The sequence below is a fragment of the Taudactylus pleione genome, unplaced genomic scaffold (genome assembly GCF_031769625.1).
Source record: "Taudactylus pleione unplaced genomic scaffold, aTauple2 ptg000689l, whole genome shotgun sequence".
Classification (NCBI taxonomy): Eukaryota; Metazoa; Chordata; class Amphibia; order Anura; family Myobatrachidae; genus Taudactylus; species Taudactylus pleione.
The window spans coordinates 269,060-295,458 of record NW_028285091.1 but is presented as its reverse complement, the minus strand read 5'-3'; the positions used below and the strand labels follow the sequence as shown (position 1 = coordinate 295,458).

Below are 26,399 nucleotides of genomic sequence, written 5' to 3'. Positions count from 1 at the left end.
AATTAACTGCTGACCGTTTGTAACCAAAGTAGGACTGTGACCCAGAGTCCATGCTGCTTGCATGGGGAGGTGCGAGTTGGATGGTGAAGCAGATCTCGGACACAGTCGCTAGTTGAATCCTTCATGGTACAGATGACGTGGCTGTGCTGCGTTTACTGCTCTTCTGTCTTTCTCACTTTAGAAGATTTGTCTTTGGATCAGTGAGTATGGGAGCATTATAGACATGGACCTCTGGGGACCTTACCTGATGTTTCTTTCCATGCTCATTCATAGAGATGCCACTAGGAGTCATGCCCTTTGTACGGGTTGCCACATGAGGTTTCTGTTATCTCTGCTTTAGCACTGGTAATTTTTCTGGAGCAGCCATCTGGTTCTCCTACATATGGTTCTTATTGTCCATAGGTGACCGACCTTTTGATAAGTCCGCGGCCTCTCTTCCTGACTCAGATGACAGCTTTGATGTCTTGCCATCAGGGTTTAAACTGCAGTACATTACTGAATAGAATGGTGTGCTGTTTTTACTTGTCACAGATGCTGGAATGAGGCACGTACATGCAGTGTCTTCTTCTATAGGTCTATGGGCCTTAGACAAGGTTTAAGTGCTTATACACATGTGTATTCGGAGCAATGCTCCATGCACTGCTATGAGCTCTATCCCTCCTATTGGGAAGACCCCTTTGTTTTCCTGTTGGGTGACATCATAGTAAGGGTTATCATAGGCCACAGCTGATTAGTGCGGAGCACATTGGGTCATCAGGGGCATCTCAGTTCTTCTATTCCTGCAGTTTTATTCTGAGGGATGGATGTCAGGCATGCTGATTATTGGGCTGGCATGCGATTGTTTCCCACACTAGTCTCCCTCCTGGAGGTCTTCATCCAGCTTGTGGGCAGGTGGTCTACGCTGATGATTTTCAGAATGACCTCTCATTGAACAACAAGGTAGTTCTGTATGGCGCAGCACCAGGCATCTGCAGGCATTTCGGGTGGATGCCAAGTTTTGGGACAAAAATGACTGTTATTTATTCTTTCTCCGATTTTCTGGCTTCCTCGGGTATGCAGGTAGGCTAAGGAAAATGGGGGTTTCGCATTTCACTGATTGGTCGAAATCTTTTTCCTAGTCGGCAGCTATATCTTAACTCACTGACATGGCTGTTTAGACCATGATTTTTGAACCTGAGGGGCCCTTTGAATCCCTAATTTAGACCTTGGTCAGGGAAACTGTTTTCTAAATATTTTCAAGAGACTGGAAAACCAATTGGGTTAGTGTGAAAATAACAGGTTTGGGTGCGTGGCTTGGCATCCATATCGTGCAGCCACATTTGTGTGGAGCTCTGTCCCTGCCCTGTGTATACAACCCTCGCCCATTGCGCCTGTGCTGCCCACCATCCTATTGGGGCCCCCTTTAGCCCCTGCCACACTGAGGACGGACTTGAAGGACATGGCGCCTGTTCCAGTACCCACGGACCGGTCTCCTGCTCCAGGGCCTGTTAGTCTGCACTTCCTGGACTTTCCCGTCTAATGCCTCCTACACTGACTGCAGCTGACCTGGTTCCTTCCATTGCCAAGGGTCTGCCCCATCTGCTAGCTCACTGCTGAGCCCTGGGTGCCGCTGACGGCTGCGATCTCAGCACCTGACCTTTGCATCCTCCCTGCACAGTCCTTACCTTGCCTGCTGACTGGAACACGCCTTCTGTGTCCTGGAACTCTGTGACTGGATTGCCTCCTCCTCACTCCCAGTCCTGCTGACTTCCTCCAGGTTGCCTCTCCGCTCTCCTTGCTTGCTGGATGACTGGAGTTCCGTGAGACCCTTATGAAGCAGAGTCTTTTTGTTTTTCTTCCTCTCCATCTGCCTGTGGGTGAATGCAGTCCTACAATCACACCAGGATTCTTTATTGCAGGTGAGTACACTTGTTGAGGGGGGTCAGTCCCGTCAATTGACTTATAAATAAGATACCTCACGCTCACTTTTAAAAGGGTGTTAGATGGACAGCAGAGCAGCAGAGGTGCAGATGAAGGAACCCCAGTATCCTTCAGTAAACTGAATAGATAAATCATGCAGATTGCGCCTTTGAAACTCTTATGCAGGTGTATCTAATATTCAGTGCTATACAAATGACGATAATGAATCATGTACATTAAAATAACACATTTTGCTGATTAAATACAGTGAAATTAGAAAAAACTCTTCTACATGGAACATGGGAAACCCAGAGAAACCTCTAAAGGTTCTATCTCTCTAAGGAAAATAATACAAATAATAATAATAAAAGTCCAAGAACAATATCTTCCCTCAAGAAAAAAGATAAGTCAACCATAAATGAAAAACAACAAAATATGAGAACAAACAAAAAAAGTGTTGTGATCCTCTTTATGATTTCAAGTGATAAGAGTCAGTTAACAAAATATATGAAGTACTGTACATAGATGTCCGATTAGAGAGTGGCGTCCTACAACTCTAATGTAGAAAATGAAGCCTAAATACCACTGTCTTGAAGCCTAAATATCTGCTTCACGACCATCTTGAAAGAATGAGACTTACCACCGGTAGACCCTTGAAAGAATGAGACTTGCCACCGGTGGACCCTTTAATCCCTTCTACCGTGCCTGCAATACGCCGAGAGTGGTCTATGGCGAGGACTTGAATTTCTTGGACCTCTTCGGGACTTCACATTTTCCCAGCTCCTCTCATTCTTCGTTTCACAGGTCTGCCTGGACTCAAACAAAATATAAGTTGAGCATACTCCCCACTGCTCACTTTGTGAGTAATGTATAGTTTCTCTCCACGACAGTTTGAATTTAGTTAAGTCTAGTTATATATGTGGCACATATTCCTGCAGAGCATACAGCAAGTATCTGTCTTTATGTGTTTATATTGTTCTAGCATCTTGATTATTTAAACTCTTATGTTACATTGTTTAATAAGATTTATGTTTGATTGTTTATGTTATGCATTTGTAACATGATGTCGTTCTTTATCTACTATAATAGATATTTTTTTTGTATGTGGCAAAAACTCTCCCTTCCAAACGGCAGCTATTTCTGTTATTGCCCCATTTAGCCCTATCATTTTTTCTCCCTTCACTTACACTCAATTTTATCTATAAGCACTGTTTATACGCCTTATGTGTTTCTTATCTCGTCCCCTATCCATTTCACAGATTGTACAGTTCCTTAGTATGGATGCCAAGTGATTAAACCCTCCTAATAAGCGTTGGCAGGCCTTACATTACTATGATTCCCAGAAAGCAGATGATATTCCCATCCAGGAGACTCGCTTCTCGATCCATTCCTTTCCTCAATTTGTTAATAAGACCTATCCTACGTTTTACACTTCTAGTGGCCCTTTTAAATGTAATGGTGTGGTGATCCTGATACTGGATGGTTGCCCGTTCATTCTAGAAAAAAAGATCGCAGATAGAAATGGAAGGTATTTGATTTTATTTGGGAAGCTTAGCAGTAGAGCAGTCACACTGGTTTTGATCTAAGCTCCTAGTTTGAACTGATCAGTTTTTTAATTAAAACTATGGCTAGTATTCAGGAGATTAGTAAAGGTGGCTTATTTATTATGGGCGACTTCAATGTTGTTCCTGACCCCTAGCTCGATAAGTCTTCTACTCCCTCCAAACAAACCCTCCAGATTGCTAGTAACCTGTCTGCCTCCTTGTTCCAGGTGTTATCGTAGTATGACCTCTACGATGCATGGCGCGTTAAACATCTCGGCACCACAGATTATTCCTTTTACTCTAGCGTTCAAAATGTCAGGGAAAAGTGGGGAGGAAATTCTGCACAGGATTAAATTCAGTGTATGATAGTGCAAAGAAAACCAACAGTAATATAATTACCTAGATAAGAGATCTATCTTTAATAGAATATGGTTGGTGGTGCACCCAGGGGTCAAAAAAAGATCAATGTATACACAAAATTCTTGTCAACACAAGAAAAAAAGCGGACTCTTTTGTGGGGAACTCTTAATCAAAAATAATTCTATAATGAGAAATGATAATGTTAAAATATCAGTTTTATTAGTATACTCTTAAAATATGAGAAATGATGTTACAGTAGTAATTATTATTTCTATTTGTAATTAGATATAAAATATCAGGGAGTCCATAATTGACTCTAAATTGCTGATACATGAGGCAAAAATAATCATAAAGGAACACTCCTACAGAAAGACACAATTACTTAATTCCCCAGTGGGATATGTAAGGAGTAATAACTCTCAGTTAAGCACTTGTCAGGTACCACTCAGGGATTCTTGAACAATTTCATTCAAATGTACAGTTATATAGGAAGTTATGTAACACATAAGGTACCATCGTGGTTTAATATGTGAAGTCATGTACATTATAATGAAACTGACTAATGGTTTAGCTCATAAAACCACAGATGGCTTTCATTTAGCTTTCTAGAATAGCGAATGAAAATTATTTCTTTGTAAAATAATCTCAGAATTTGTTCAATTCAAGGAAGCAAATGATAACATCAATTATATTGTAACATAACTGTCACAATAAATGGGTGCATATGTAACAAGCAATCTAAAATAATTTGAGACAGTTGTTCCCTTCCAGACAGAAGAATGTCAGCATATGATAAACAGTTCCTGACAGTTCCTTTCCACAGTATTAAATGAAAGGGCTTTCTTTGTAAGATATTATCAAAAATTAAGTCAATTCAAGGCTGTAATTGGCAACATGAAGTACATTGAAACAGAAATTGTTATAGTAAATACACACAAATGTGAACAACGATCTGAAATAATTTTGAAACAATTGTCCCCTTCAGACCGGGAAAGTATAAACATGTAACAGATTAAATTGTCAATATCTGGCAGATATTTCAATGATACAATTGGAACATGGAATATATTGAATCAGGAATTGTCACAGTAAATATGCACGCATGTAACAGCAATCTGAGATAATTTAGAGACAATTGTCCTCTTCAAACCAGTACAATATTGCCATGTAACATATTAAACTTTCAATATGTAGCAGACAGTCCGTGATCGTTTGAGATACTTGTCCCTGTAATAACCAAAATTACATGAATATACTACCTTGTGTTTAAGTCTTAATCATCAAAGCTACAATCATCATGTCTCCATTTATCTGTTATTACATGAGATTGCAGGCAAAGGTATCCCCCATCCTATTGTGGGTACGTTTTAGTTCAAATTGATGTGGACAGTTTTCACTAGGATGGAGTGGATAGAGTACAGTGATTTACAAAGATGTCTCCCCACTTCTGCTGTCACTCCCTAAATGGGGTGATGAGAGAGTGAGAGAAACTGGTGTCTCATGAAACAACAGAAAAGTGTGAAGACTGTTAAAGATTTCCAGGTTGTTAGATTGACTCTCTTACCAGAAGCATTGCAGAAACAAAATGCGCCCAAATCAGTCAGCCTGAACACCTAGAGTGAAAGAAAAGATGTGTGCTTGTTAGTATGTTGCTTCCAATAGATTAATCCCAGCAATGGAGGGGTTAATGCAGTGCTATGCTGAGAGTAGGGTTTCCTAATAGGGCTGTATGTCATCTGTGATCTGAGCTTCCTATGGACACTATATATCAATCAAAGGAGTGTGTCAGGAGCTCAGTGGACATATAGCCCTTGTGGCTGGGTATACTCACGGCCCCATATCTCGTAAATCAGTCAGCAGAATTGCTGGGAGCCGGCGCTGTGATTAGCTGGTCCGCCCGTGGATAGCCGAGCTGACTAGTATAGTGGGGAAGATTCTTCAGTTATGCGGTGCTGTATCACGCTGGTCAATCAGCTGGGCCGCAATCAGTCAGTCTGCCCGGAGGGAGGGAAGTCGATTTGCGCAGCGTGGAGACAACCTTCATCCTACATGTAGTCACAGGTGTCAGCGTATAACTGCAAGTCAGTATGTGAGTCAGCTGACCCAGGCAACATGGGTATGCTTGACACGCGTTTCGCCTATAGCTTGGTCACAAGGAAGGATATCCGTAATCCTATTCCTTTCGCTCTGTCTATTTATCCTGAGTTGAACAAATCAATGATCAACTCAGGAAATGAATACAAACTCCTGCCAATCATCTAGAAAGGGGGGATTTTCATAGCAAATCTATCCCAGGGTTTAAATGGTAGATAGAAATCTTAGTCCTATTATACATATTCTGCTTAGTTAAATAGAAAATAGGAAATGGAAAAATATTTTTATATGTATATCTACAATAATTCACTATATATAATATTTGACATCTTTCATATATACACACAAAAACGAAAAATGAAATTTTAACTTTTAAAATTAAAAGGGGAGGCATATAAACATCAATTAAATAAAGATATATTAGAATCTGAAATCAGAAACAAACACTTCACAGAGGTTGGTGTCCTAAAATATTTTGAGGAATATGTGTATATCAAGTAATGATAAGTTAATAAACTTGTGCAAATAAACATATAAGTGCGTACATTCATATACACATGCACATTGTGATAGGATCACTGGTAAAGTGGTCTGTGGCAGGTACATTTGTACCAGATTCCTGTCTTTTGTGTTTTAAACCCCCAGGAGAAAGTCTGCAGTGTAGCAGGCTTGAGTCTCGGCTTTTTGAAAAGCCGGTTTGGGACCTGGGGGTTGTGGGTGAGAGGAGAGGGAGGGCTCCACCCATGGCCACTCCAGGTTTTGGTTCTCGCAGCCTGGTAACAGGTTGTTAGGGTTTTCACCTGAGAGTGGCCAATATAAGCCTAGTGTGTTGAGGGCTGATTGTCTCACCTGGGAGAGCAGGCAGGGAGTTGGCTCAGAGACCTATTTGTGAGTACTGTGCTGTGCTTTGTTGCTGGCGAGGGCATTAGGCCCTGCCAGGTTCTGGTAGTGAGGGAACTACCTGTGAAGTTAGTGCCCCGACAGGGCTAGGATTTATATCTATGTTTTCTTTATATTTCTGTCATTGTACAATAAAGACTGGCGCCGACCAGCTTGTACTTGCATCCAGACTGGTGTGCTGCTTCCCTGCTGCTGTGTGTGTGTGTAAGGAAGGAGTCCTCTACCCAGGAGAGGGACCCCCTAACCTAACTGTGTCACAATATGGTGGAGAATGCGGGCAACCACACACACTGAAGTTGCAGCGAGAGGAAAACTTTCCATTTAAAAATTAAAGGGACAGACACCCAATTTGTGAGTGTGGAAATAACACTGTGTCCTTGGAGTCCCATAGAGGAGGCATCAGCCAATGCTCAGAGAGGCAAGGTTCAGCTTCCAATCTACACCCCAGGACAAAATGTAGGAAATTATTAAGGCCTTGCTCCAAGCTACAGCAGCTCAGCAGGAAGCTACCAGGGCTCAGCAGGAGACTAACAAACTTCAGCAGGAATCCGCCAGGCAACAACAGGTCGCCATAGAGGAAAACCGCCAGGCCTTAGCGGAAAACAGCCAGGCCATAAAGGAGGTGGTACAGCACCTGGTCGCCCGGCCCAGAGATGTTAATACTGGTCCTCCCACCACCACTCACTCCGTACGAGCCAGTCACTTCCTCCAAAAGATGACTTCGGGCGATGATGTGGAGGCCTATCTCGCCGCATTTGAAAGAACGGCCGAGAGGGAGAGTTGGCCCAAGGAGCAGTGGGCAAGTCTGGTGGCACCTTTTTGTCTGGGGAGCCACAAAAAGCATATTTCGACTTATGCTTGGCTGATGCCAAGGACTATAAAAAACTAAAACAGGAGATCCTAACTCGCTTGGGAGTCACCACCTTTGTACGCGCCCAACGGGTCCACCGCTGGGAGTTCCATAAGGACAAGCCTCCACGTTCACAGATGCATGACCTCGTCCATCTGTCCTCAAAATGGCTACAGCCGAGACGCTGACCGGACCACAGATCGTGGAAAGGGTCGTGATGGACCGGTACCTGCGATCATTACCTGTGACTCTGCGCAGGTGGGTGAGCCATGCAGACCCTAAGTCCGCGGACCAGTTGGTCGAGCTGGTGGAGAGGTACGTGGCGGCTGAGGAGCTGATGAGTATGCCCCACCGAGCCCCGATGGCGCACCGGCGAACTCCCACAGACACTGGTAAGACTGTTCCAGGGGAGAAGGGTGCTGGGCGGTGGAATGTACCTAAGACTGAGGGTGTAGAACCTGGAGACAGGCCTACCAGGCCGGGAAGGTTCTTGCCCCGTAAACGACTAGACATTAATATGACTCAGTGTTTCCGATGTGGTGGCTTCGGCAATATTGCCGCTAATTGTGCACTTACAACTGAACCTATGCAATGTGATACTGCTCATGTCTACCGCAGGGGGTCTTTCTTTGCACAGATAGCCTGTACGGCTGACCGGCAGGCTGTGACTGATAAGCACATGTGTGTACTCACTGTAGATGGCAACCGAGTAGAGGCACTGTTAGACTCTGGTAGCTTGGTGACACTTATTAAAGCTGAGCTGGTGAACCCCTTGCGGCGTGAGGGGAAAACTGTTGGTGTGACCTGCATAAATGGGGATACTCTATATTATGTTACTGCCGAGGTGAACATCGAGACACCATGTGGTCCTGCTATAGTTTCTGTAGGTTTGGTACATGGTCTGATGTACGATGCAATATTGGGGAAAGACTTTGCTCACTTCTGGAAGTTGTGGCAAAGCAGTTTTGTTCCAGAGGTGAACAACCCCGATCCATTTGAGAAGGTTGTCGATGTAGTGGAGGAGGGACTTTCTTCTGAGTCAGAGTTATTCCCTTTTTCTACTATGATTGGCGAACTAGAGAATGCGGAGCGTGACGGTGGCCCGCCAACTGATGTGCCTCCCATTGAGGTGGGAAGTGTTGTTGGGCCAGGTGATCGTCTGCCTGGTTTAGAGGTCAGAAGAGAGGTCTTTGCCGTGGAGCAGTTGAATGACCCTACTTTGGTAAAAGCCAGGGAGAATGTAAAAGTAGTTGATGGTAAACCCGTAGACCCTGATAGTCCTTTGTCCTATCCCCACATGGCAATGTGTCAGGATTTGTTATATCAGGTGACTAAGAAGGGGGAAGATGTTGTGGAACAACTAATAGTTCCCAAAGCCTACAGAAGAACAGTGTTGGATCTGGCCCATGGTCATATAACGGCAGGCCATCTAGGGGTAGAGAAAACCACTGAGCGAATAATGCAGAGGTTTTTCTGGCCCGGGCTTCATAAAGAGGTATCTGACTTTTGCGCATCCTGCCCTGAGTGTCAGTATCATGCTCCCAGGCCACATTTTAAGGGTCCACTAGTTCCATTGCCTATCATAGAGGTGCCGTTTGAAAGAATAGCGATGGATTTGGTTGGACCCTTAATGAAGTCTGCCAGGGGACACCAGTATATTCTGGTCATAATGGATTACGCTACCAGGTACCCGGAAGCGATCCCGTTGCGCAATACGTCAACCAAGACCATTGCCAGAGAGCTAGTTCATGTCTTTAGCAGGCTGGGTATACCTAAGGAGATACTAACTGACCGGGGTACACCGTTTATGTCCAAAGTCATGAAATTTATGCCGCCTGTTCAAAAAACAGTTAAGAACTTTGGTTTATCACCCCCAAACCGATGGGCTGGTCGAGAGGTTTAACAAGACGTTAAAACACATGCTTAGGAAAGTGGTCGACAAGGATGGTAGGGATTGGGACTACTTATTGCCGTATTTATTGTTGGCCATAAGAGAAGTTCCCCAGTCCTCCACTGGGTTTTCACCCTTCGACTTGTTGTATGGGAGACACCCAAGGGGGTTACTAGACATTGCCAAAGAGACATGGGAGGGGCAGTCTAGTCCTTACAAAACGGTGATTGAGTATGTTTCTCAAATACAGGAGAGAATTGCTGCGGTAGTGCCGATAGTGAGAGAGCACCTGGAACAGGCTCAACAGGCACAGCAGAGGGTATACAACCGCAATGCTCGGTTACGCAGCTTTGCTCCTGGGGACAGAGTGTTAGTATTGGTTCCCACTGTGGAAAATAAACTTTTGGCTAAATGGCAAGGGCCCTTTGAAATCTTAGAGTGGGGCAGGTCAATTACAAAGTTTACCAGCCGGGGAAAAGAAAGCCGGAACAGATATACCATATAAATCTGTTAAAGCCCTGGAAAGATAGAACGGTACTGTCGGCCGTCCGAGACCCTCCAGTAAGTCCAGGGCCCTTAGTTCCCGAAGTGACAGTGGCAAAAACCCTGTCGGCAATTCAACAACAAGAGGTCAAGGAGTTTCTGATTAGAAATAGGGTGCTGTTCTCTGACGTACCTGGGAAAACCTCGGTCATTAAACATGACATCATCACTGACCCAGGGGTTAAAGTTAATCTAAAGCCCTATAGGTTACCAGAAGCACAAAGAGAATCGGTGTCGAAAGAAATTAAAAATATGCTAGAGTTGGGGGTTATTGAAGAATCACATAGTGAATGGTCAAGTCCCATTGTGTTAATTCCAAAGCCCGACGGGAGTGTGCGTTTCTGCAATGACTTCCGAAAGTTGAACAGTGTTTCAAAATTCGATGCCTACCCCATGCCAAGAGTGGATGAACTGATTGAGAGACTAGGGACGGCAAGGTATTTAACCACTCTTGACCTAACCAAAGGGTATTGGCAAGTACCGTTAACCGAGAGCGCCAAACAAAAGACAGCTTTTTCAGCGCCAGAGGGCTTGTTTCAGTACAAGATGTTGCCCTTCGGGCTACATGAGGCACCTGCTACCTTCCAAAGAATGATGGACAGGATTCTAAGGCCCCATAGACGGTATGCGGCTGCTTATCTGGATGACGTGGTCGTTCATAGTCCTGATTGGCAGTCTCACTTACCCAGGGTACAAGCAGTATTGGACTCCATCTATAAGGCAGGTTTGACAGCCAACTCAAAAAAGTGTTGTCTAGGCATGGAGGAAGTAAAATATCTGGGATACACCATTGGCAGAGGCCTGATAAAGCCTCAGCTCAATAAAGTTGATGCCATACAAAACTGGCCACGGCCTCTGAATAAGAAGCAGGTGAGAGCCTTCTTGGGAATTATGGGGCACTACAGGAGGTTTATACCCAACTTTGCCACCATGGCAGTCCCACTGACTGACCTGACCAAAGGCAAACAAAAAGTCATGGTAGAATGGAGTCCTGAGGCAGAGAAAGCTTTTCAGGAGTTGAAAGTAGCGTTGTGTTCCCAACCAGTCCTGATGACTCCTAATTTTGAAAGGGAATTCGTAGTACAAACCGATGCATCAGAAGTAGGTATAGGAGCGGTCCTGTCCCAGAACAAGGAGGGTGAGGAACACCCTATTTTCTATCTTAGCAGAAAGTTGAATGTACATGAGAGAAACTATGCAACAGTGGAGAAGGAGGCGTTGGCCATAAAGTGGGCGTTAGAGGCTCTCAGGTACTACTTGGTCGGAAGAAAGTTCAAATTGATCACTGACCATGCCCCTCTGAAGTGGATGTCTGAAAATAAGGACAGTATTGCGAGAATTACAAGATGGTTCTTGGCGTTACAAACTTTTAAATTTTCAGTGGAACACAGGCCAGGAAGCCAGCTGGCCAATGCTGACGCATTGTCACGCGTTCATTGTTTGGGGGCTTCAGTTGTTCCGCCCCACAGGTCGAAACAAAGGGGGGGAATGTGATAGGATCACTGGTAAAGTGGTCTGTGGCAGGTACATTTGTCCCAGATTCCTGTCTTTTGTGTTTTAAACCCCCAGGAGAAAGTCTGCAGTGTAGCAGGCTTGAGTCTCGGCTTTTTGAAAAGCCGGTTTGAGACCTGGGGGTTGTGGGTGAGAGGAGAGGGAGGGCTCCACCCACGGCCACTCCAGGTTTTGGTTCTCGCAGCCAGGTAACAGGTTATTAGGGTTTCCACCTGAGAGTGGCCAATATAAGCCTAGTGTGTTGAGGGCTGATTGTCTCACCTGGGAGAGCAGGCAGGGAGTTTGCTCAGAGACACTTGAAAAACCTATTTGTGAGTACTGTGCTGTGCTTTGTTGCTGGCGAGGGCATTAGGCCCTGCCAGGTTCTGGTAGTGAGGGAACTACCTGTGAAGTTAGTGCCCCGACAGGACTAGGATTTATATTTACGTTTTCTTTATATTTCTGTCATTGTACAATAAAGACTGTCGCCGACCAGCTTGTAATTGCATCCAGACTGGTGTGCTGCTTCCCTGCTGCTGTGTGTGTGTGTAAGGAAGGAGTCCTCTACCCAGGAGAGGGACCCCCTAACCTAACTGTGTCACAATATATATACACTATATATATATATATATATATATATATATATATATATATACACATATACTGTGTGTGCATACGCATGCATACACCAGCGCATGCGTCCATGTGCATGGGTATATATAAAGATGTGAAAAGGATAGAATATTGTAATCTGGCAAAGTATAGTGTAAAAAAGTGATTTGAGAATCAAAATGTATTTGAAAGAGAAATACACTGTGTTGTGTTGGTGTAAGTGTGGATGTGTTATCATATTATCTCTAAAAGGAAGTGAAATGTAAAACTAAAAATTGAAAATTCTAAAAAAGTGTGAATAACATTATTAATCATAATAAAATGTGAAAAGAACCCTCTTGTTTAAATGGAGGATAATAGTGAGAGAAAATATGTAATGGTGTGAAAAAAATATATTTATTTGACTGGTGTATAAAAAGAATGTGTATTGGGTGGAGAAAAAAAAGGAAGGAATGAAGAGGAAAGGTATAATGTTAGTGTAGTTTGTGTTAATAACATTTTATTGTAATTTAATTATTATAATATCTATATGTGTGTACCATGTGAATTGATATGTACAATATGTGGGGAATAAATACATGAAGTATAAAATATTAATAAAACATAATAAATAAAGGTTAACCCTAAGGAGATCATAATTGTGCATTATCCGACTCAATGTGAAAAAACTTTTATTTTTTAGTAGAATAGAGTAATTGAAACCATCACTTTTATAAGAAATTCAAGATATAAAGATCAAATTGAGAACCTTTTTGAAAAATGTTTTGAAAAATGTTATGGCCACTACTAAGACACATTTATAAATAAAACACTGAAGTTGATGTGTTCATTCATCCCCTTGGGGGCTATGCTATCCAATCTGAAGGTCCAGTTGCTTTCTTTTTAAGTAATTCTTTCATGATATCACATCTCCTAATTCCGAGATTCACCAACTCCAGGCCGAATATTTTCATATCTTTGTATGAATCATTGTGTTTAAGATGAAAATGGCGAGCAACTGTTGTAAGTTGTTTCATTTTGGAAATATCTACTTGTGCATTTCTTATTGTCCCCATGTGTTCCATTATTCTCTGCTTTAACATGCTGGTGGTAATTCCTACATATTTCATATTACATGGGCACATAATGGAGTATACTACATTTTTCTGCAGTTAATGTAATCTTTCAGATGGATTGTGTTGCCATATTTATCTTTTAACTTTTGAGTAGTAAAAATGTAGTTACAGATTTTGCAAGTGCCACTCACAATCGTTTTTTTAGGGGGGTGCTTTGTACAGTGACTCCTGACTAGTTGATCTCTGAGGTTAGTTGATCTTTTCCAGCTTAATGCCACAGTGTTATTAAGTCTGGATGCAAGATCTGAGTCAGAAAGTAAAATATGCCAATGTTTCTGTATCTTTTGTTTGACGTCCTTCCAATTATGACAAAAATTACCCACAAAGCATATTTCATCAGATTTTCTGGTTGGCTTAGTAGTGGTGTCTTCGATTAATAGGGATTCTTTGTTGGTTTGTGATTTTGAGGTACAAGCTTTCTTAATTGTTCGATTACTGTAGCCGTGTTTTTTTAGACGACTTGTGAGGTCCTTGCTCAAGATGTTAACAGTTGTTTCATTAGAGCAATTCCGTTTCAACCTCAGAAATTCCCCTTTTGGGATATTATCCAGGGTTGGAGGAAAGTGTGAACTAGAGTAATGTAATAAACTATTTGTAGCTGTGTTTTTTTTTTATATAAAGCTCTGTGGCTAACTTGTTGTTCACATCTTTTGATATTCTCAAGTTGAGAAAGGATATTTCACTCTGGCTCGCTATGTATGTAAATTTGAGATTGATGTCATTATTGTTGAGAATATGAATGAACTCCTCTAGTTGTTTTGATGTGCCATCCCAGATTAACAGTATGTCGTCAATATATCGGAGCCAGTTGGTTATATGTCTTGTGTATGGGTCGTTTTTCTCAGAAAAAACGATCTCGCGTTCCCACCATCCTAAAAATAGATTTGCATACGTGGGGGCACAAGCTGCCCCATCGCTGTTCCCCGCACCTGCAGAAAGAATTGGTCGTCAAATGTGAAGAAATTTTTGTACAAAATGAAGTGAAGAAGTTTCAGGAGAAATTGGTGGAAATCGCTGTGTCCTTCCACGGTTAAGAAATAGTTAACCGCTGCAATCCCTAGATTGTGTTTGATGCTGGTGTATAATGCTTCAACATCAATACTCACCAATATATAATTTTCCTGCAAGTATATGTCATGAACCTTCTTCAACACAACATTGGTTTCTTGTACATAGGAAGGTAATCCTGTCACATGATGACGAAGATGAGTATCTAAAAAGATACTCGCTTTTTCTGTAATACTCCCGATACCCGATACTATGGGTCATCCTGGGGGTTCATCCACATTTTTATGGATCTTGGGGAGTAGGTAAAAGGTGGGGACTTTAGGATTGTCTGTTCTCAAGAATTCATATTCTTGTTTCGTGATAATACCTTCCTGAACTCCTCTCTTAATGATATTTCCATACTGTTCTTTGAAATCATTTATGGGGTTGGAGAACATTTTAGTATAGCAAGAAGTATCATAAAGTTGTTTATTTCCTTTTTATACATATCAAGGGGCCATAAAACAATATTGCCCCCTTTATCTGATTGTTTTATAATGACATTTGACAATGCTTTTAAGTTCTTCAATTGCTTTCCTCTCTCCCATGTTCAGATTTCTATATTTCTTATATTGTTTTTTTATAGATAATGTCAAAATCTTTAGAAACCAGATTCATGAATATCTTGACTTCTGGACATAAGGTTTCTTGAGGCCAAAAAGTGGATTTATTCTTACAGGTTGGTCGCCTGATTCCTAGAGTGGTCTGTTGATCCCCTGGCGATGCAACATTTTGAGTATTTCCTGTTCTTGGGTTGTCCATATTTCAGACACTTCATCTTGGCCAGAAGGTTGAATTGTCGTTGTATTAACAGATTCTAAATCCTCTCTTTTTGAATTTTGTAGTAGTAATTTCCGTCCAAAGATTCTTAAGTTGGTTTTCCATTGGAATCTATTAAAATTACTGATGTTTGATTCGTGGTCAGAATGTGTTGAGAAAGATTGATAATATTAATCATCATAGTTTCTTGTAATTTGTGTGTGCCTGATAGCGGCCCGTTGAGGGAGAAACCACGATTGTACCTTATGTGTTACATAACTTCCTATATAACTGTACATTTGAATGAAATTGTTCAAGGATCCCTGAGTGGTGATACCTGACAAGTGCTTAACTGAGAGCTATTACTCCTTACATATCCCACTGGGGAATTAAGTAATTGTGTCTTTCTGTAGGAGTATTCGTTTATGATTATTTTCGCCTCATTTATCAGCAATTTAGAATCAATTGTGGTCTCCCTGATATTTTATATCTAATTACAAAAATAAATAATAATTACTACTGTAACATTATTTCTCATATTTTAAGAGTATACTAATAAAACTGATATTTTAACATTATCTTCATTTCTCAATATAGAATTATTTTTGATTAAGAGTACCCCACAAAGGAGTCAGCTTTTTTTCTTGTGTTGACATTTTACTCTAACGTATATAATCTTATTCCCGCATAGATTTATTGCTCAATGACAAGTGGTCCTTACAACTAATCCCCTCTATTTCCCTACTCCCTATCACATGGTCTCATTATGCTTCTTTATTATGGAGCTGGCAACCTATTATGCAACATTGTCCTTTGAGGCCATGGAGATTATTGGCCTTATTTTGTTAGAAGATGAGGGCGTACACATTCTATATGATGCCCTCGATTCTCATCTCCAAGGCAATGATCCAATTGATACCTTGATAAGTACACATTGGTGTGCCCTGAAGGCACTGCTTAGAGGGTGCAGCCATACAATAAAAAAAGATAACAAGGTTCTAGTGTCATACAAAACAAGTTGCCCGTTTAGAGGCACAACATCAAATAAACTCCTTGGACTCACAACTTGAGACTGACCCTGATGAGGTTGGTAAAAAGCTCAAAACTCTGGGTCTCATTCAGACCCGCTCGGGAGCGGTTTACGCTCGCAAGCGGGTCGATGTTACCCAAATGTGCATGCGCACGACGGAGGCTGCTCCGTCGTGCGCATGCGCAAGACCCGGCGAGCGACGGGGAAGCCGTCGCTCGGGGTCTCGCACCAAAGGGGGCATGCTGTCGATGGTGAGTGACAGCACGCCCCCTTTGGTGGGCGTGCCAGGGGCGTGGCTGCCCAGACGGAGGCGTTCCCATGGGAACGCCTACCGTCTGGGTCCGGCCCCACTGACATCACTAGTGATGTCAGTGGGAGTGTTTTTGGCTCTGATAGAGCCAAAAGCACTCCGGGCTTGCGGCAGCGAGACCCTACCACAAGGGTCTCGTCGCAAGCCCGATGGTCGCGATGGTCTTGACCATCGCGACCATCTTTTTGGCCACTCGCATAAGCTGTGGGTGGTCACCCACAGCTATGCGAGCTGCCAGGAGGCCGCTCCAATATTAGGTAGGAGGGCCCTGATTCAGAGCGTCCGGCTCTGAATCAGGCCCTCTGTCTATATTTAGAGCGCCATTGCTTGTCTTAGTCGGAAATTCTACACCCTTGGCAACAGAGCTAACAATTATGCCATTAACTGTGTTAAAACACCTGTTAAACAGTTCTAGAATCCCAGAAATATTGCATAACAGTTTGCGGCTTATTATGAACAACTATAAAGCCTTCCACATGACTCTATACTCATCAACCCACAGACTTCTCTGTTGCTTCCTTCTTGGACTATCTTGACCTTCCTAAGTTATCTACAGCTTATTATCTGGTGCTGTGCGCAGAATGGAGTGCAGAGAAGGTTCAGAGAGCTATTATGTCTTTCAAGAAGGATAAGACATCCGGTCCAGATGGTTTTACAAATAACTTTTACATTAATCTCGAGTCGGTCTTGGTGCCTGCCCTTAATGCGTTCTACAGTGATTCCATTAAGAATGCTAGTTTTCCTGATGAAATGTTAGAAGCTAGGACTATCACTTTCTCTAAATCTGACAAGGATCCAACAAGTTCCCAAAATTGCCGGCCTATCGCCCTATTAAATTCTGACATTGAAATAAGGTATTCGCTAACAGACTTTGAGTCTGATTCAACAGATTCCCAATTATCGTAAATCTGTGCATGCGCAGGATCCGTTCTGCACGGGATGCAGTCAGGAAGCCGATGGTCTAAATGCCAACCACCGGCTTCCCGACTGTCTAATCCCGGCAAGGGTCTAATGACCGGCGTCGAAATCCCGACTCCTGTCATTTTACCTACGCCGGGTGCCTGATGCCCGGCATACCGATCGAAGGTAAGCCGGGCGGTGGCCGCGGACAGCCGCGCGGGGGGGGGGGAAGGGTTAGCTTAGGGCTCCCGGGGGGACTTAGGGTTAGGCACCCCCCTGAGAGGGTTGGGGTTAGGCTAGTGGAAGGGGATTAGGGCTAGGCACCTCCGGGGGGAGGTTAAGGTTAGGCACCCCCATGGAAGACTTAGGTTTAGGCTGCGGAAAACGGGGGATTAGGTTTAGGCACTTCCAGGGAGGGTTAGGGTTAGGCACTTGGGGGGGAGGTTAGGGTTAAGCACCCCTAAGGGAGGGTTAGGGGGAGTTAGGTTGGTTAATAGTTAAAATACTTACATGTCGGGATCTTCACTGCTGGTCTTCCAGCGTTTGAACATGCGTCAGGCAGTATCCTTACCGATCCCGTTCTGCACATGGGCACAATGGGTCCTGCAAGATCACATGCAGGCCCCCCGTATGCCTCTGCCTGATCGACAGGCAGAGGCATTTGCGGGGTGGTGTGGGGGCAGGGATGGCCTGGGTTCCCAGAAATGGGGGCGTGTCATCCCCATTTTCCTGGAGTGGCAAGGCCCGGATCTGCGTCCACTGATGCAGACTTCCTGGCTTCGCAGGCTGACAGGACCTGGCCAGGCTGTGGTAAGCTTCAGCTACCGCGGTCTGATCAACAGTTACGATCGTGACCTTGATCTCAACTCTGGGATCATAGATGCAGCAAGGTGGTGACAGACACCTGCTACATCTGCATTTTTGCAGGATGGAATTGCAAAGCCACTTGTGTGTTGTCCTCTGCTATATCATGCCCTTAATTCACTACTTTCTGATTTGATAAACCAAGAGCAAGTAGGTTTTATATTGGGCAAACCCCTGATGGTAATTTGGGGATATTTCACCTTAATCTTTATCAGGCAGATTATGAGGATATTTACATATATTTATTTTATTCCCAGCAGATGGAGGTAACGCCAGCAATATCTCGGAAGAATGTCTCATTTTATCTCCAGACTATAAAATAGAAGATAACATCAGACAGGATTCTACAGGAGAAATCCCTATTATCTGCATTATACATCCTGTACGTCAAAGTGCAGATACGTCATCTGATCCCTCTAACCATGAGCAATGTTCTCCTGATACCTCACATACTGTTAAACATAGTACAGCTTTTAGTGTATCCACAATCTCTCCTTGTTCTATAGATGGTAAATGTTTTACACAGGACACAAAACTCATTACCCATCAGCCAGCTAAGGCCTCTGTGAAGCCATTTCCATGTTCTGAGTGTGGGAAATGGTTTGAACATAAATCAAATCTTGCTAAACACAAGAGGTGTCACACTGGTGAGAAGCTAATTCTATGCTCTGAGTGTGGGAAATCTTTTATAAGTAAATCACATCTTGTTACACATCAGAGAATTCACACAGGTGAAAAACCATTTCCGTGTTCTGTGTGTGGGGAACGTTTTGCACATAAATCAAATCTTGTTGCACATCAGAAAAGTCATACAGATCAGAAACCTTATCCATGTGTTGAGTGTAGGAAATCTTTTATATGTAAATCACATCTTGTTATGCATCAGAGAATTCACACAGGTGAGAAACCATTTTCATGTTCTGAGTGTGGGGATTGTTTTACACAGAAATCAAATCTTGTTAGACATCGGAGAACTCACACAGGTGAGAAACCTTTTCCATGTGCTGAGTGTGGGAAATGCTTTTCACATAAATCAACTTTAGTTACACATGGGAAGTCACACAGGGGAAAAACCTTTTCTGTGTGCTGAGTGGGGAAAATGTTTTACACATAAATTATCCTTGGTTACACAGCATAAAGATACAGATAAGACATTTTGTGTGCTGTGTGGGAATCATTTTACTCAGAAAACAACACACATGAGAGAAGTAACAGGGCAGAAATAATTTTCATGTTCTGAGTGTGATAAATGTTTTACACATAATGTGGTCTTGTTACACATGAGAGAGCTCACACAGGTGAGAAGTAATTTTCCTGGTCTGATTTAGGGAAAGGACTGAGGGCCTGAATCCGCAAGGAACGCACGTTCGCATTCGCACACACCCGGCCACTGCGGAAATTTGCTAATGAATCCATACACATGGAAATCGCAGCACTAGATGCAGATGCCCAGCACTATATAATGCCACCCCCTTACCTTTAATGTGCACTGTAAAAGTGAGCAAGACAGCGTAAACATTGGTAACATAGAGAACCATCGATCAATTTGCATAATAGTGGTTGACCTGACCTCTCTCAGGATCTTGGACATTTCCTGTGTGCAAATAGAGGTTTGGCTGCTTATGCCGCCGCACAGACTTAATTATGCACGCCCATGTAACGGCGTCTTACAGGCACGCCTGCGGTCGCCCAACCATCCCCCGTCACCACCCACAAACGGCACTTCCTGTCAATGAATATCGGAAGGGTCTGCATAAACATTGCGTGTGGCCTAAGTACCCTTACCCGATCCCGCTGGCTAGTTCGGGCACGCGCAGTGTAAAAACATAGGCCAGATGCATGCGCATTCTCATCTGTGTTCCTTGCTGAATCAGGCCCCCGAGTCACAGCTTGATAAACAATTACTCACACAAATTTACCCACTATTAAGCATAGTATTTTTGCTGACTTGGGCTCTCTCCCCTTCCCGGCTATATGGATATTTGAGCTGGTGTTTGTATTGTACATATTATATTCTTGTGTTTTTGTTAGTTTTCTTCTTATCCATTTTGCGAGATGATATCCATTAATTGAGTGAATTTGCAGAAAAGTAACTTTGTCTCATGTATAGTAGTTCAGAATTGGATCACCCAAATGTCCTCTTGCACTCATGTATAACATCAGGCTCAGGGAGGTAACTGGGGGTAATCTCCTATTGGCTAATACTACGCCATATGTTCTGAGACCTGACTGACAAATTCCTGCCATAAATCTCCCCCCACTCCCTCCCCCCCATTAAAAGACTGGCAGTAGTACCCAAACTCTGGCCTATAGGCCCCCTAACAGTCCAGATTTTTAAAGGATATTCAGGCTTATCCTCTTGTCTGGCAGGTCGAGGCCATGCCTAATGCGTGTCAGAGGAGCTATTGTACAGCAGCTGTCAGGCTCAGCCCACCCAGCTGGCCCTTTGTTGCTGCGACAACAGTCCCCTCCCTCTTCCTGCTGGCCAGACTGTGTACAGAAGGGGACAATCCTAAAAGGATTGGCCACCCACGGCTGCAGAAAGACAGACCATCTTCCTGCAGTCCAAGCTCAGGGGGATCCGAGAAGCTGCAGCTTACTTTTTCTCCCCCGGCTACAGTCACTGGAAGGGTGGTGGCTGCGATCCGCAGTGACTGTACTGAATTGATTTAAAGGGCTCTTATTTACATAATTTGATTTTAAAATATTGGCAGTTTTCAGGACATTTTTTGAAAAAATACTAGTCAGTTATATTGTAAAGCACAGGTGTATTATTAGTACCTCAATCATTTTGATTATTCCATCTGTGAAGCATAGCTTCAGGAGTTGCGAGAATAGGCATCAGTGTGGGAAAACCCGTTGATTCATTGGTTTATGTGCCATAAGTGGTTAGCACAAGTTAACCCCAGGTTTACATGGGGGAAAATCCTATTTAATTGAATAGCATTTCCCCACATAGCACATGTAATTAGCCATGTGTTAATTGAATTTCCCCCCCCCATGTCTCTTTCTTATACAAACTGCTGGTGTCTTTCAGTAGAATATCCCCACGCTGAAAACCAATACATGAGAGTGAGAACAATCTTGCGCAATACAGCTTTATAACAAATTACAGGTTGAGTCTCCCATATCCAAAATGCTGGGACCAGGGGCATTTTCGATAACGGAATATTCCGTATTTTGTAATAATTGCATATCATGTGTTTTGGATAGCCAATAGAATAAATCCGAATTTGCGGTAAAGTGGCGATAAGAACCGAGTAAATCCGAGTAAAACCGAGCCTGCACATCCCTAATCATAGTGAAATATCTTTGGAATGGGCCCCCAATATACACACAGAATGCATTTATGAGTTATATACACCTTATACACACAGCCTGCAGGTCATTTTATACTATATTTCCAATAATTTTGTGGCTCAAGCAAAGTTTGTGTACAGAAATTAAATTAATTTATGTTTCATATACACCTTATACACACACAGCCTGAAGGTAATTTTATACAATATTTTTAAAAATGTATGCCTTAGACAAAGTTTGTGTACATTGAACCATCAAAGGTTTCATTAGCTCAGTCATGCCAAAATTATTCTGTATTTCAGAATATTTGGATATGGGAGACTCAACCTGTATACATTAAATTTATTTTTGCGCTAACAATGTAAAAAGATAACCGGGATGAAAGGCGAAGATTTAAAGCAGATGGGTTGTGTTCCAAAATGCAGGTTATTTGTTCATTTAAGCCAGCCAATGAATGAACGTAGAGTTATCATGTGAGTTTCTAAGCTATTTGTGTCCATGGAGATTGTAGACACATAGACGCAGTCCCGGAAGTCTCCCAACAGGAAGTGGTTTTCATTCCATCTTCCGATCAAACCAGAAGTCGTTCTACAACACTGTCCTCCAGCTAATTACAGTTCATAAAAGAGTGCAGATATAATTAAAACTAAAATAATATCCTAAAACAAAAAAATGGCAATAAAAACAAGTGAATATAAGAACATATGGAAGGCTTTTTCTTCTTGCTTTCGATATTTCCAGATCTCATTCTCTTCCAGTAATACAGACAAAAAAGATTACAAAAAAACATGAAGAAAAACTCCAATGGAATACAGATAACTTCATAAAAATTGATTGCTTTTAGGTATAAGTGTTTTAGATTTGGACACCCATCTAATTTGGGTTTGGGCTAATTTCTGTAAATCATCATTAGATCGCCCCCCCCTGGATTTTACTAGAATACCCCGCAGGTTTTTTTATATATATTTTACTCTCTGAGCAATTATAGTTTTCCTTAAAATGGAAAAGTTGTAAAAATGCTTAATTGTCTTGAAGACATAGACCTTGCCACACTTATGTTCAATGACAATATGTTATATCTCATGTGATAAACTATTAAATCTTTTATCAGAAGGTTTTGGCTTTGACATTACCTTGAAATCTGTGTTTACTTGTGTCGCTTATTACACTTGTACACGTTAGATCTGAGCCACATCTGTGGATCCTCTGTTCTTACGTAATCTCTTCTGGGTTACTGAAGTGCAGCTGATGTCTGAGGTTCTGAACATTCCTCGTACATGAGCTGAGACTGAGCTGGTCTGATGGCTGTAAAAGTAGGGTCCTGTTTCCTAATATATGCCAGGTGCCAGTTTGATTTTATAGCTCGTTATACCCATTTGTATTATGGGTGGAATTGGCAGATAAAGCTCACACATAACAGTTGTCTTTATGACCCATTTATTTATCTTTTATTTTTAACATTTTCACATATTACATTGGTTAATTGAAATATGGCTTTTTTTTAAGAAGATCCCTGTAACCTTTTTGAATAAAATGTTTTTTATATGTTTTCCACCTGTTTAATATTTCAGTATTTAAGACTTTTTAGTCCTTTTAAATTGACTCAATGGAATTGTATTTAACCAATTCTTATTATGTTAACTATAACATCAGTATATGAATTTATTTGAAATTGCTGCTTTAAATTTAGTAAAAATTATCGTAGCGTGGCGCCAACAGGTCACCAATCCCTGCGACCCCTGGAGAGCTAGTGGGTTTCCAACTTAACCCAAATGAAATAGAATTGAAAACAGGAGAGTATCTACGATGCTGAATTAAATTATTTTATTAACAAGATTAATGGCAACTTAATACAACTCACTAATATGGTGGATAAATGAAATTTAAAAATAAGAAATTAATTTTTGCTGTTGTAGATGACAGTAGTAAGAAGAATAATTAAAAATACAAATAATTTAAAAACACCGTATCACAAATTTAAAAATAAAGCCAGCTGTTACGATTCTCACTTGATGAGATCGAAGAACTGCTGACAATGGTCAAGACTGGGTAGAGGTGTGGCAGTCCTTCAACAATTGGAGCTACCTGGAGTGAGGCTGCAGATAGATGACACAACACAGAAACAACACAAGCAGCGGCAGTTCACTATGGTATGAGGAATGTCTAGGGACTATAGTGCAGCTAGGATACTAGACAGGGACTGACTAGACACAGGGTATGAGCTGCAAGGCAGGAGCGACCAGGACTATGATATGGAGGATTTCAAGCAAGACTGGACTGGCAAGACTAGACTGACAAGGACAAAACAGGCGTGACTGGACTGACAAGGACAAGACAAGCAAAACAGTACTAGAGAGCTGAGGTGTGACTTGAGGCAGGACTTTAGGACTGAGGTGTGACTTGAGACAGGACGAAACGGCCGGGAGGGCCAGTGTGAGACGAACTAGACGATGCAGCCTTGAAGGCTGAAGTGTGACTTGTAACAGGAAGGCCTTGAGGGCCGTGACGACTGGATCTTGGTGATGCGGCCTTGTGGGCTGATGTGCGACTTGAAACCGGACGGAGTGACCTTGAAGGCCGTGGCGACTGGAACAAGGTGATGCTTCTGAGACAGGACGGAATAGTCTTGAGAGCCGTGACGCAACTGGAACTATATGATACGAATGAGACAGGACAGTAAACAGATGAACTTAGACATGGCAGGAACACTGACTGGAAGCAGCGCAGATGAGAACACTGCAAATTCGACTCTGGTGGACATAAACAGACACAGCTAGATAATCAGTGGATATGTCGATTGTGATGCGCCCTAGCGGGCTGAGATGCAGGAAACATGAACAACCCAGGTGTCAAATGGTGCTAGATCTCAACACAAATAATAAAACATAAAAATGATAAAGATAATAAAATAAATGAGCAAAGAATGCCTCAAATGATACTTAATCCTTGTGTGGGTAGCTTGTCTCAAGGTATAATCGTGTATCTTTTTTGAGGAAATTCTTGAATTGCACAGGTGTTCTCCAATGTTTGTTATAGAATATAAAGGAACATAAAAGGAAGAACAGACTTAATAATAGATCTTACAAATGTCACTGAGTGAGGAGCTATAACAATCTTATTATCTTATCTTATTATAATCTTTATTATCTTTATCGAAAAAAAATGTTTATTATTATTATTTGTGTTTAAGATCCAGCGCCATTTGGCACCTGGATTGTTCATGTTTATATAATTCAGTGTTGAGGTGTGGTGACATCTTCATTCCGGGAGGTTAATATGCTGCAGGTATTGCGCACTCCGCCTATCCTCTACCACTTTTTTGAGATGCAGGAACCATATGGCAGACAGGAGCACTCAGACACAGCAGGAATACAGGCTGGATGACACACAGGCAGATCCAGATCAGACAGACAGGCACTGGGTACAGGAACAGCAGAACTAGGTAGACCGGCTAGAACTCAGGTTACTGAGAACACGACCACTTACTCTGGAAGTCAGGCAGTATAACCGACATGGAGTGAAGGGCTGGCTGTAACTTATGCGATCCAGGATCCAATCAAAGGCATTTCCTGCAGAGAGCCTTTCCTAATGACTGTTAGTGTGCACCTGAGCTGTGCACACAGACAAGATATGATTAACTAGTGTGCAGCTGAATTCAGCACACAGACAGCTAGAGCTGTACACAGACAAGACAGGAATCTGGCTAGTCTAGTGACAACTATAGCTGGGACCTGCCACCAAGATGATCCGCTGTCGTGTATCCCAACACCTGCAATAAAAACTGCAATGCATTTCACAGCACCTGGCTGCTTTCTGAGGCAGTGTTGAATGAATGACTTTATATAAAGACATCTATGGGATGCAGTCAGGATACTGGTGGGTACTATCCCACCTGCTGATATCCCAACACTTACATCTTGACATGGGACTAAAGATAGGCATTGAAATCCCGACGCCTATCACCGAACGAAGGTGTGCTGGGTGTCTTAGCATCTAGTCATGGGGGGAGGGAGGGTTAGGTTTAGGGACCCCAGGGGGACTTAGAGTTAGGCACTCCCTGGGAGGGGAAGGGGAGGTTAGGGTTAGGCACCCCCTGGGAGGGTTAGGGTGCAGGGAGGGGGGTTAGGTTTAGGCACTAAATGGGGAAGGTTAGGGTTAGGCACCCCTAATGGAAGTTTGGGGAAGGGGGTTTAGGGTTGGGCACCACTAGGGGTGTTTGGATTAGGCACCCCCCCTGGGAGGGTTAGGTCTAGGGTGCGGGGAGGGGGGGTTAGGTTTAGGCACTAGCGGGGGAAGGTTAAGGCACCACTAAGAGAGGATTAGGAGGGGAGAGTTAAGGTACTTACCTGCAGCTGTCAGGATTTCGACCCACCAGCTGCCGTTGTAGGTTTGTGATCCAGTGGCTAAACAGGCGCCTGCATTACATACTGATTCATATATATATACAGTATGTGTGTGTGTATATATATATATATATATATATATATATATATAGGCAAACATAAATGGGCACTTATCAATCAGTAGAAAGTCTTTTAATTACTCACAGATTACATAGCATAGGTCGACGTTTCGGTCCCTCAAGGACCTTTGTCAAGACAGATAAGCCACCACTGTGAGGATACGGGGTTCACTCAATCACCCAGACACCGAGCAGATGAAACCAACGTGATGGTTTATTTTTCCACAGCACACAGAAATAGATAATATGTCAGGACAAGCAGTAAATCCAGTGAACGGGCAATAAACAGGTAGCAGTCCAGACAGAGGCAGTCCCAGTAGAGTATAATGTCCCAGAACAATTCCACGAAATAGCTAGAGACCCTCAGTCCCCACAGTAGAAACTATCACTGATCACGCAGCAGTGCATAGCGTATGTCCACTCAATCA

The 26,399-nt window shown here is 42.7% G+C and overlaps 1 protein-coding gene across 2 annotated transcripts in view; it reads left to right on the top strand.

Annotated features, from left to right (window-relative positions):
• The window catches only part of LOC148477780 (uncharacterized), a 32,424-nt gene extending 9,808 nt beyond the window's left edge, over positions 1-22,616 (top strand). The window contains exon 7 of one of the 2 annotated variants that reach the window (XM_088456202.1): positions 18,470-22,616. In XM_088456202.1, coding sequence (XP_088312328.1) covers positions 18,470-19,299 — 830 coding nt within the window. In that variant the 3' untranslated portion in view covers positions 19,300-22,616. Of the gene's footprint in view, positions 1-18,466 lie in introns of both variants that reach the window. The other variant, XM_088456201.1, reaches the window with a different exon arrangement.
• Positions 22,617-26,399: the final 3,783 nt, after the last annotated feature.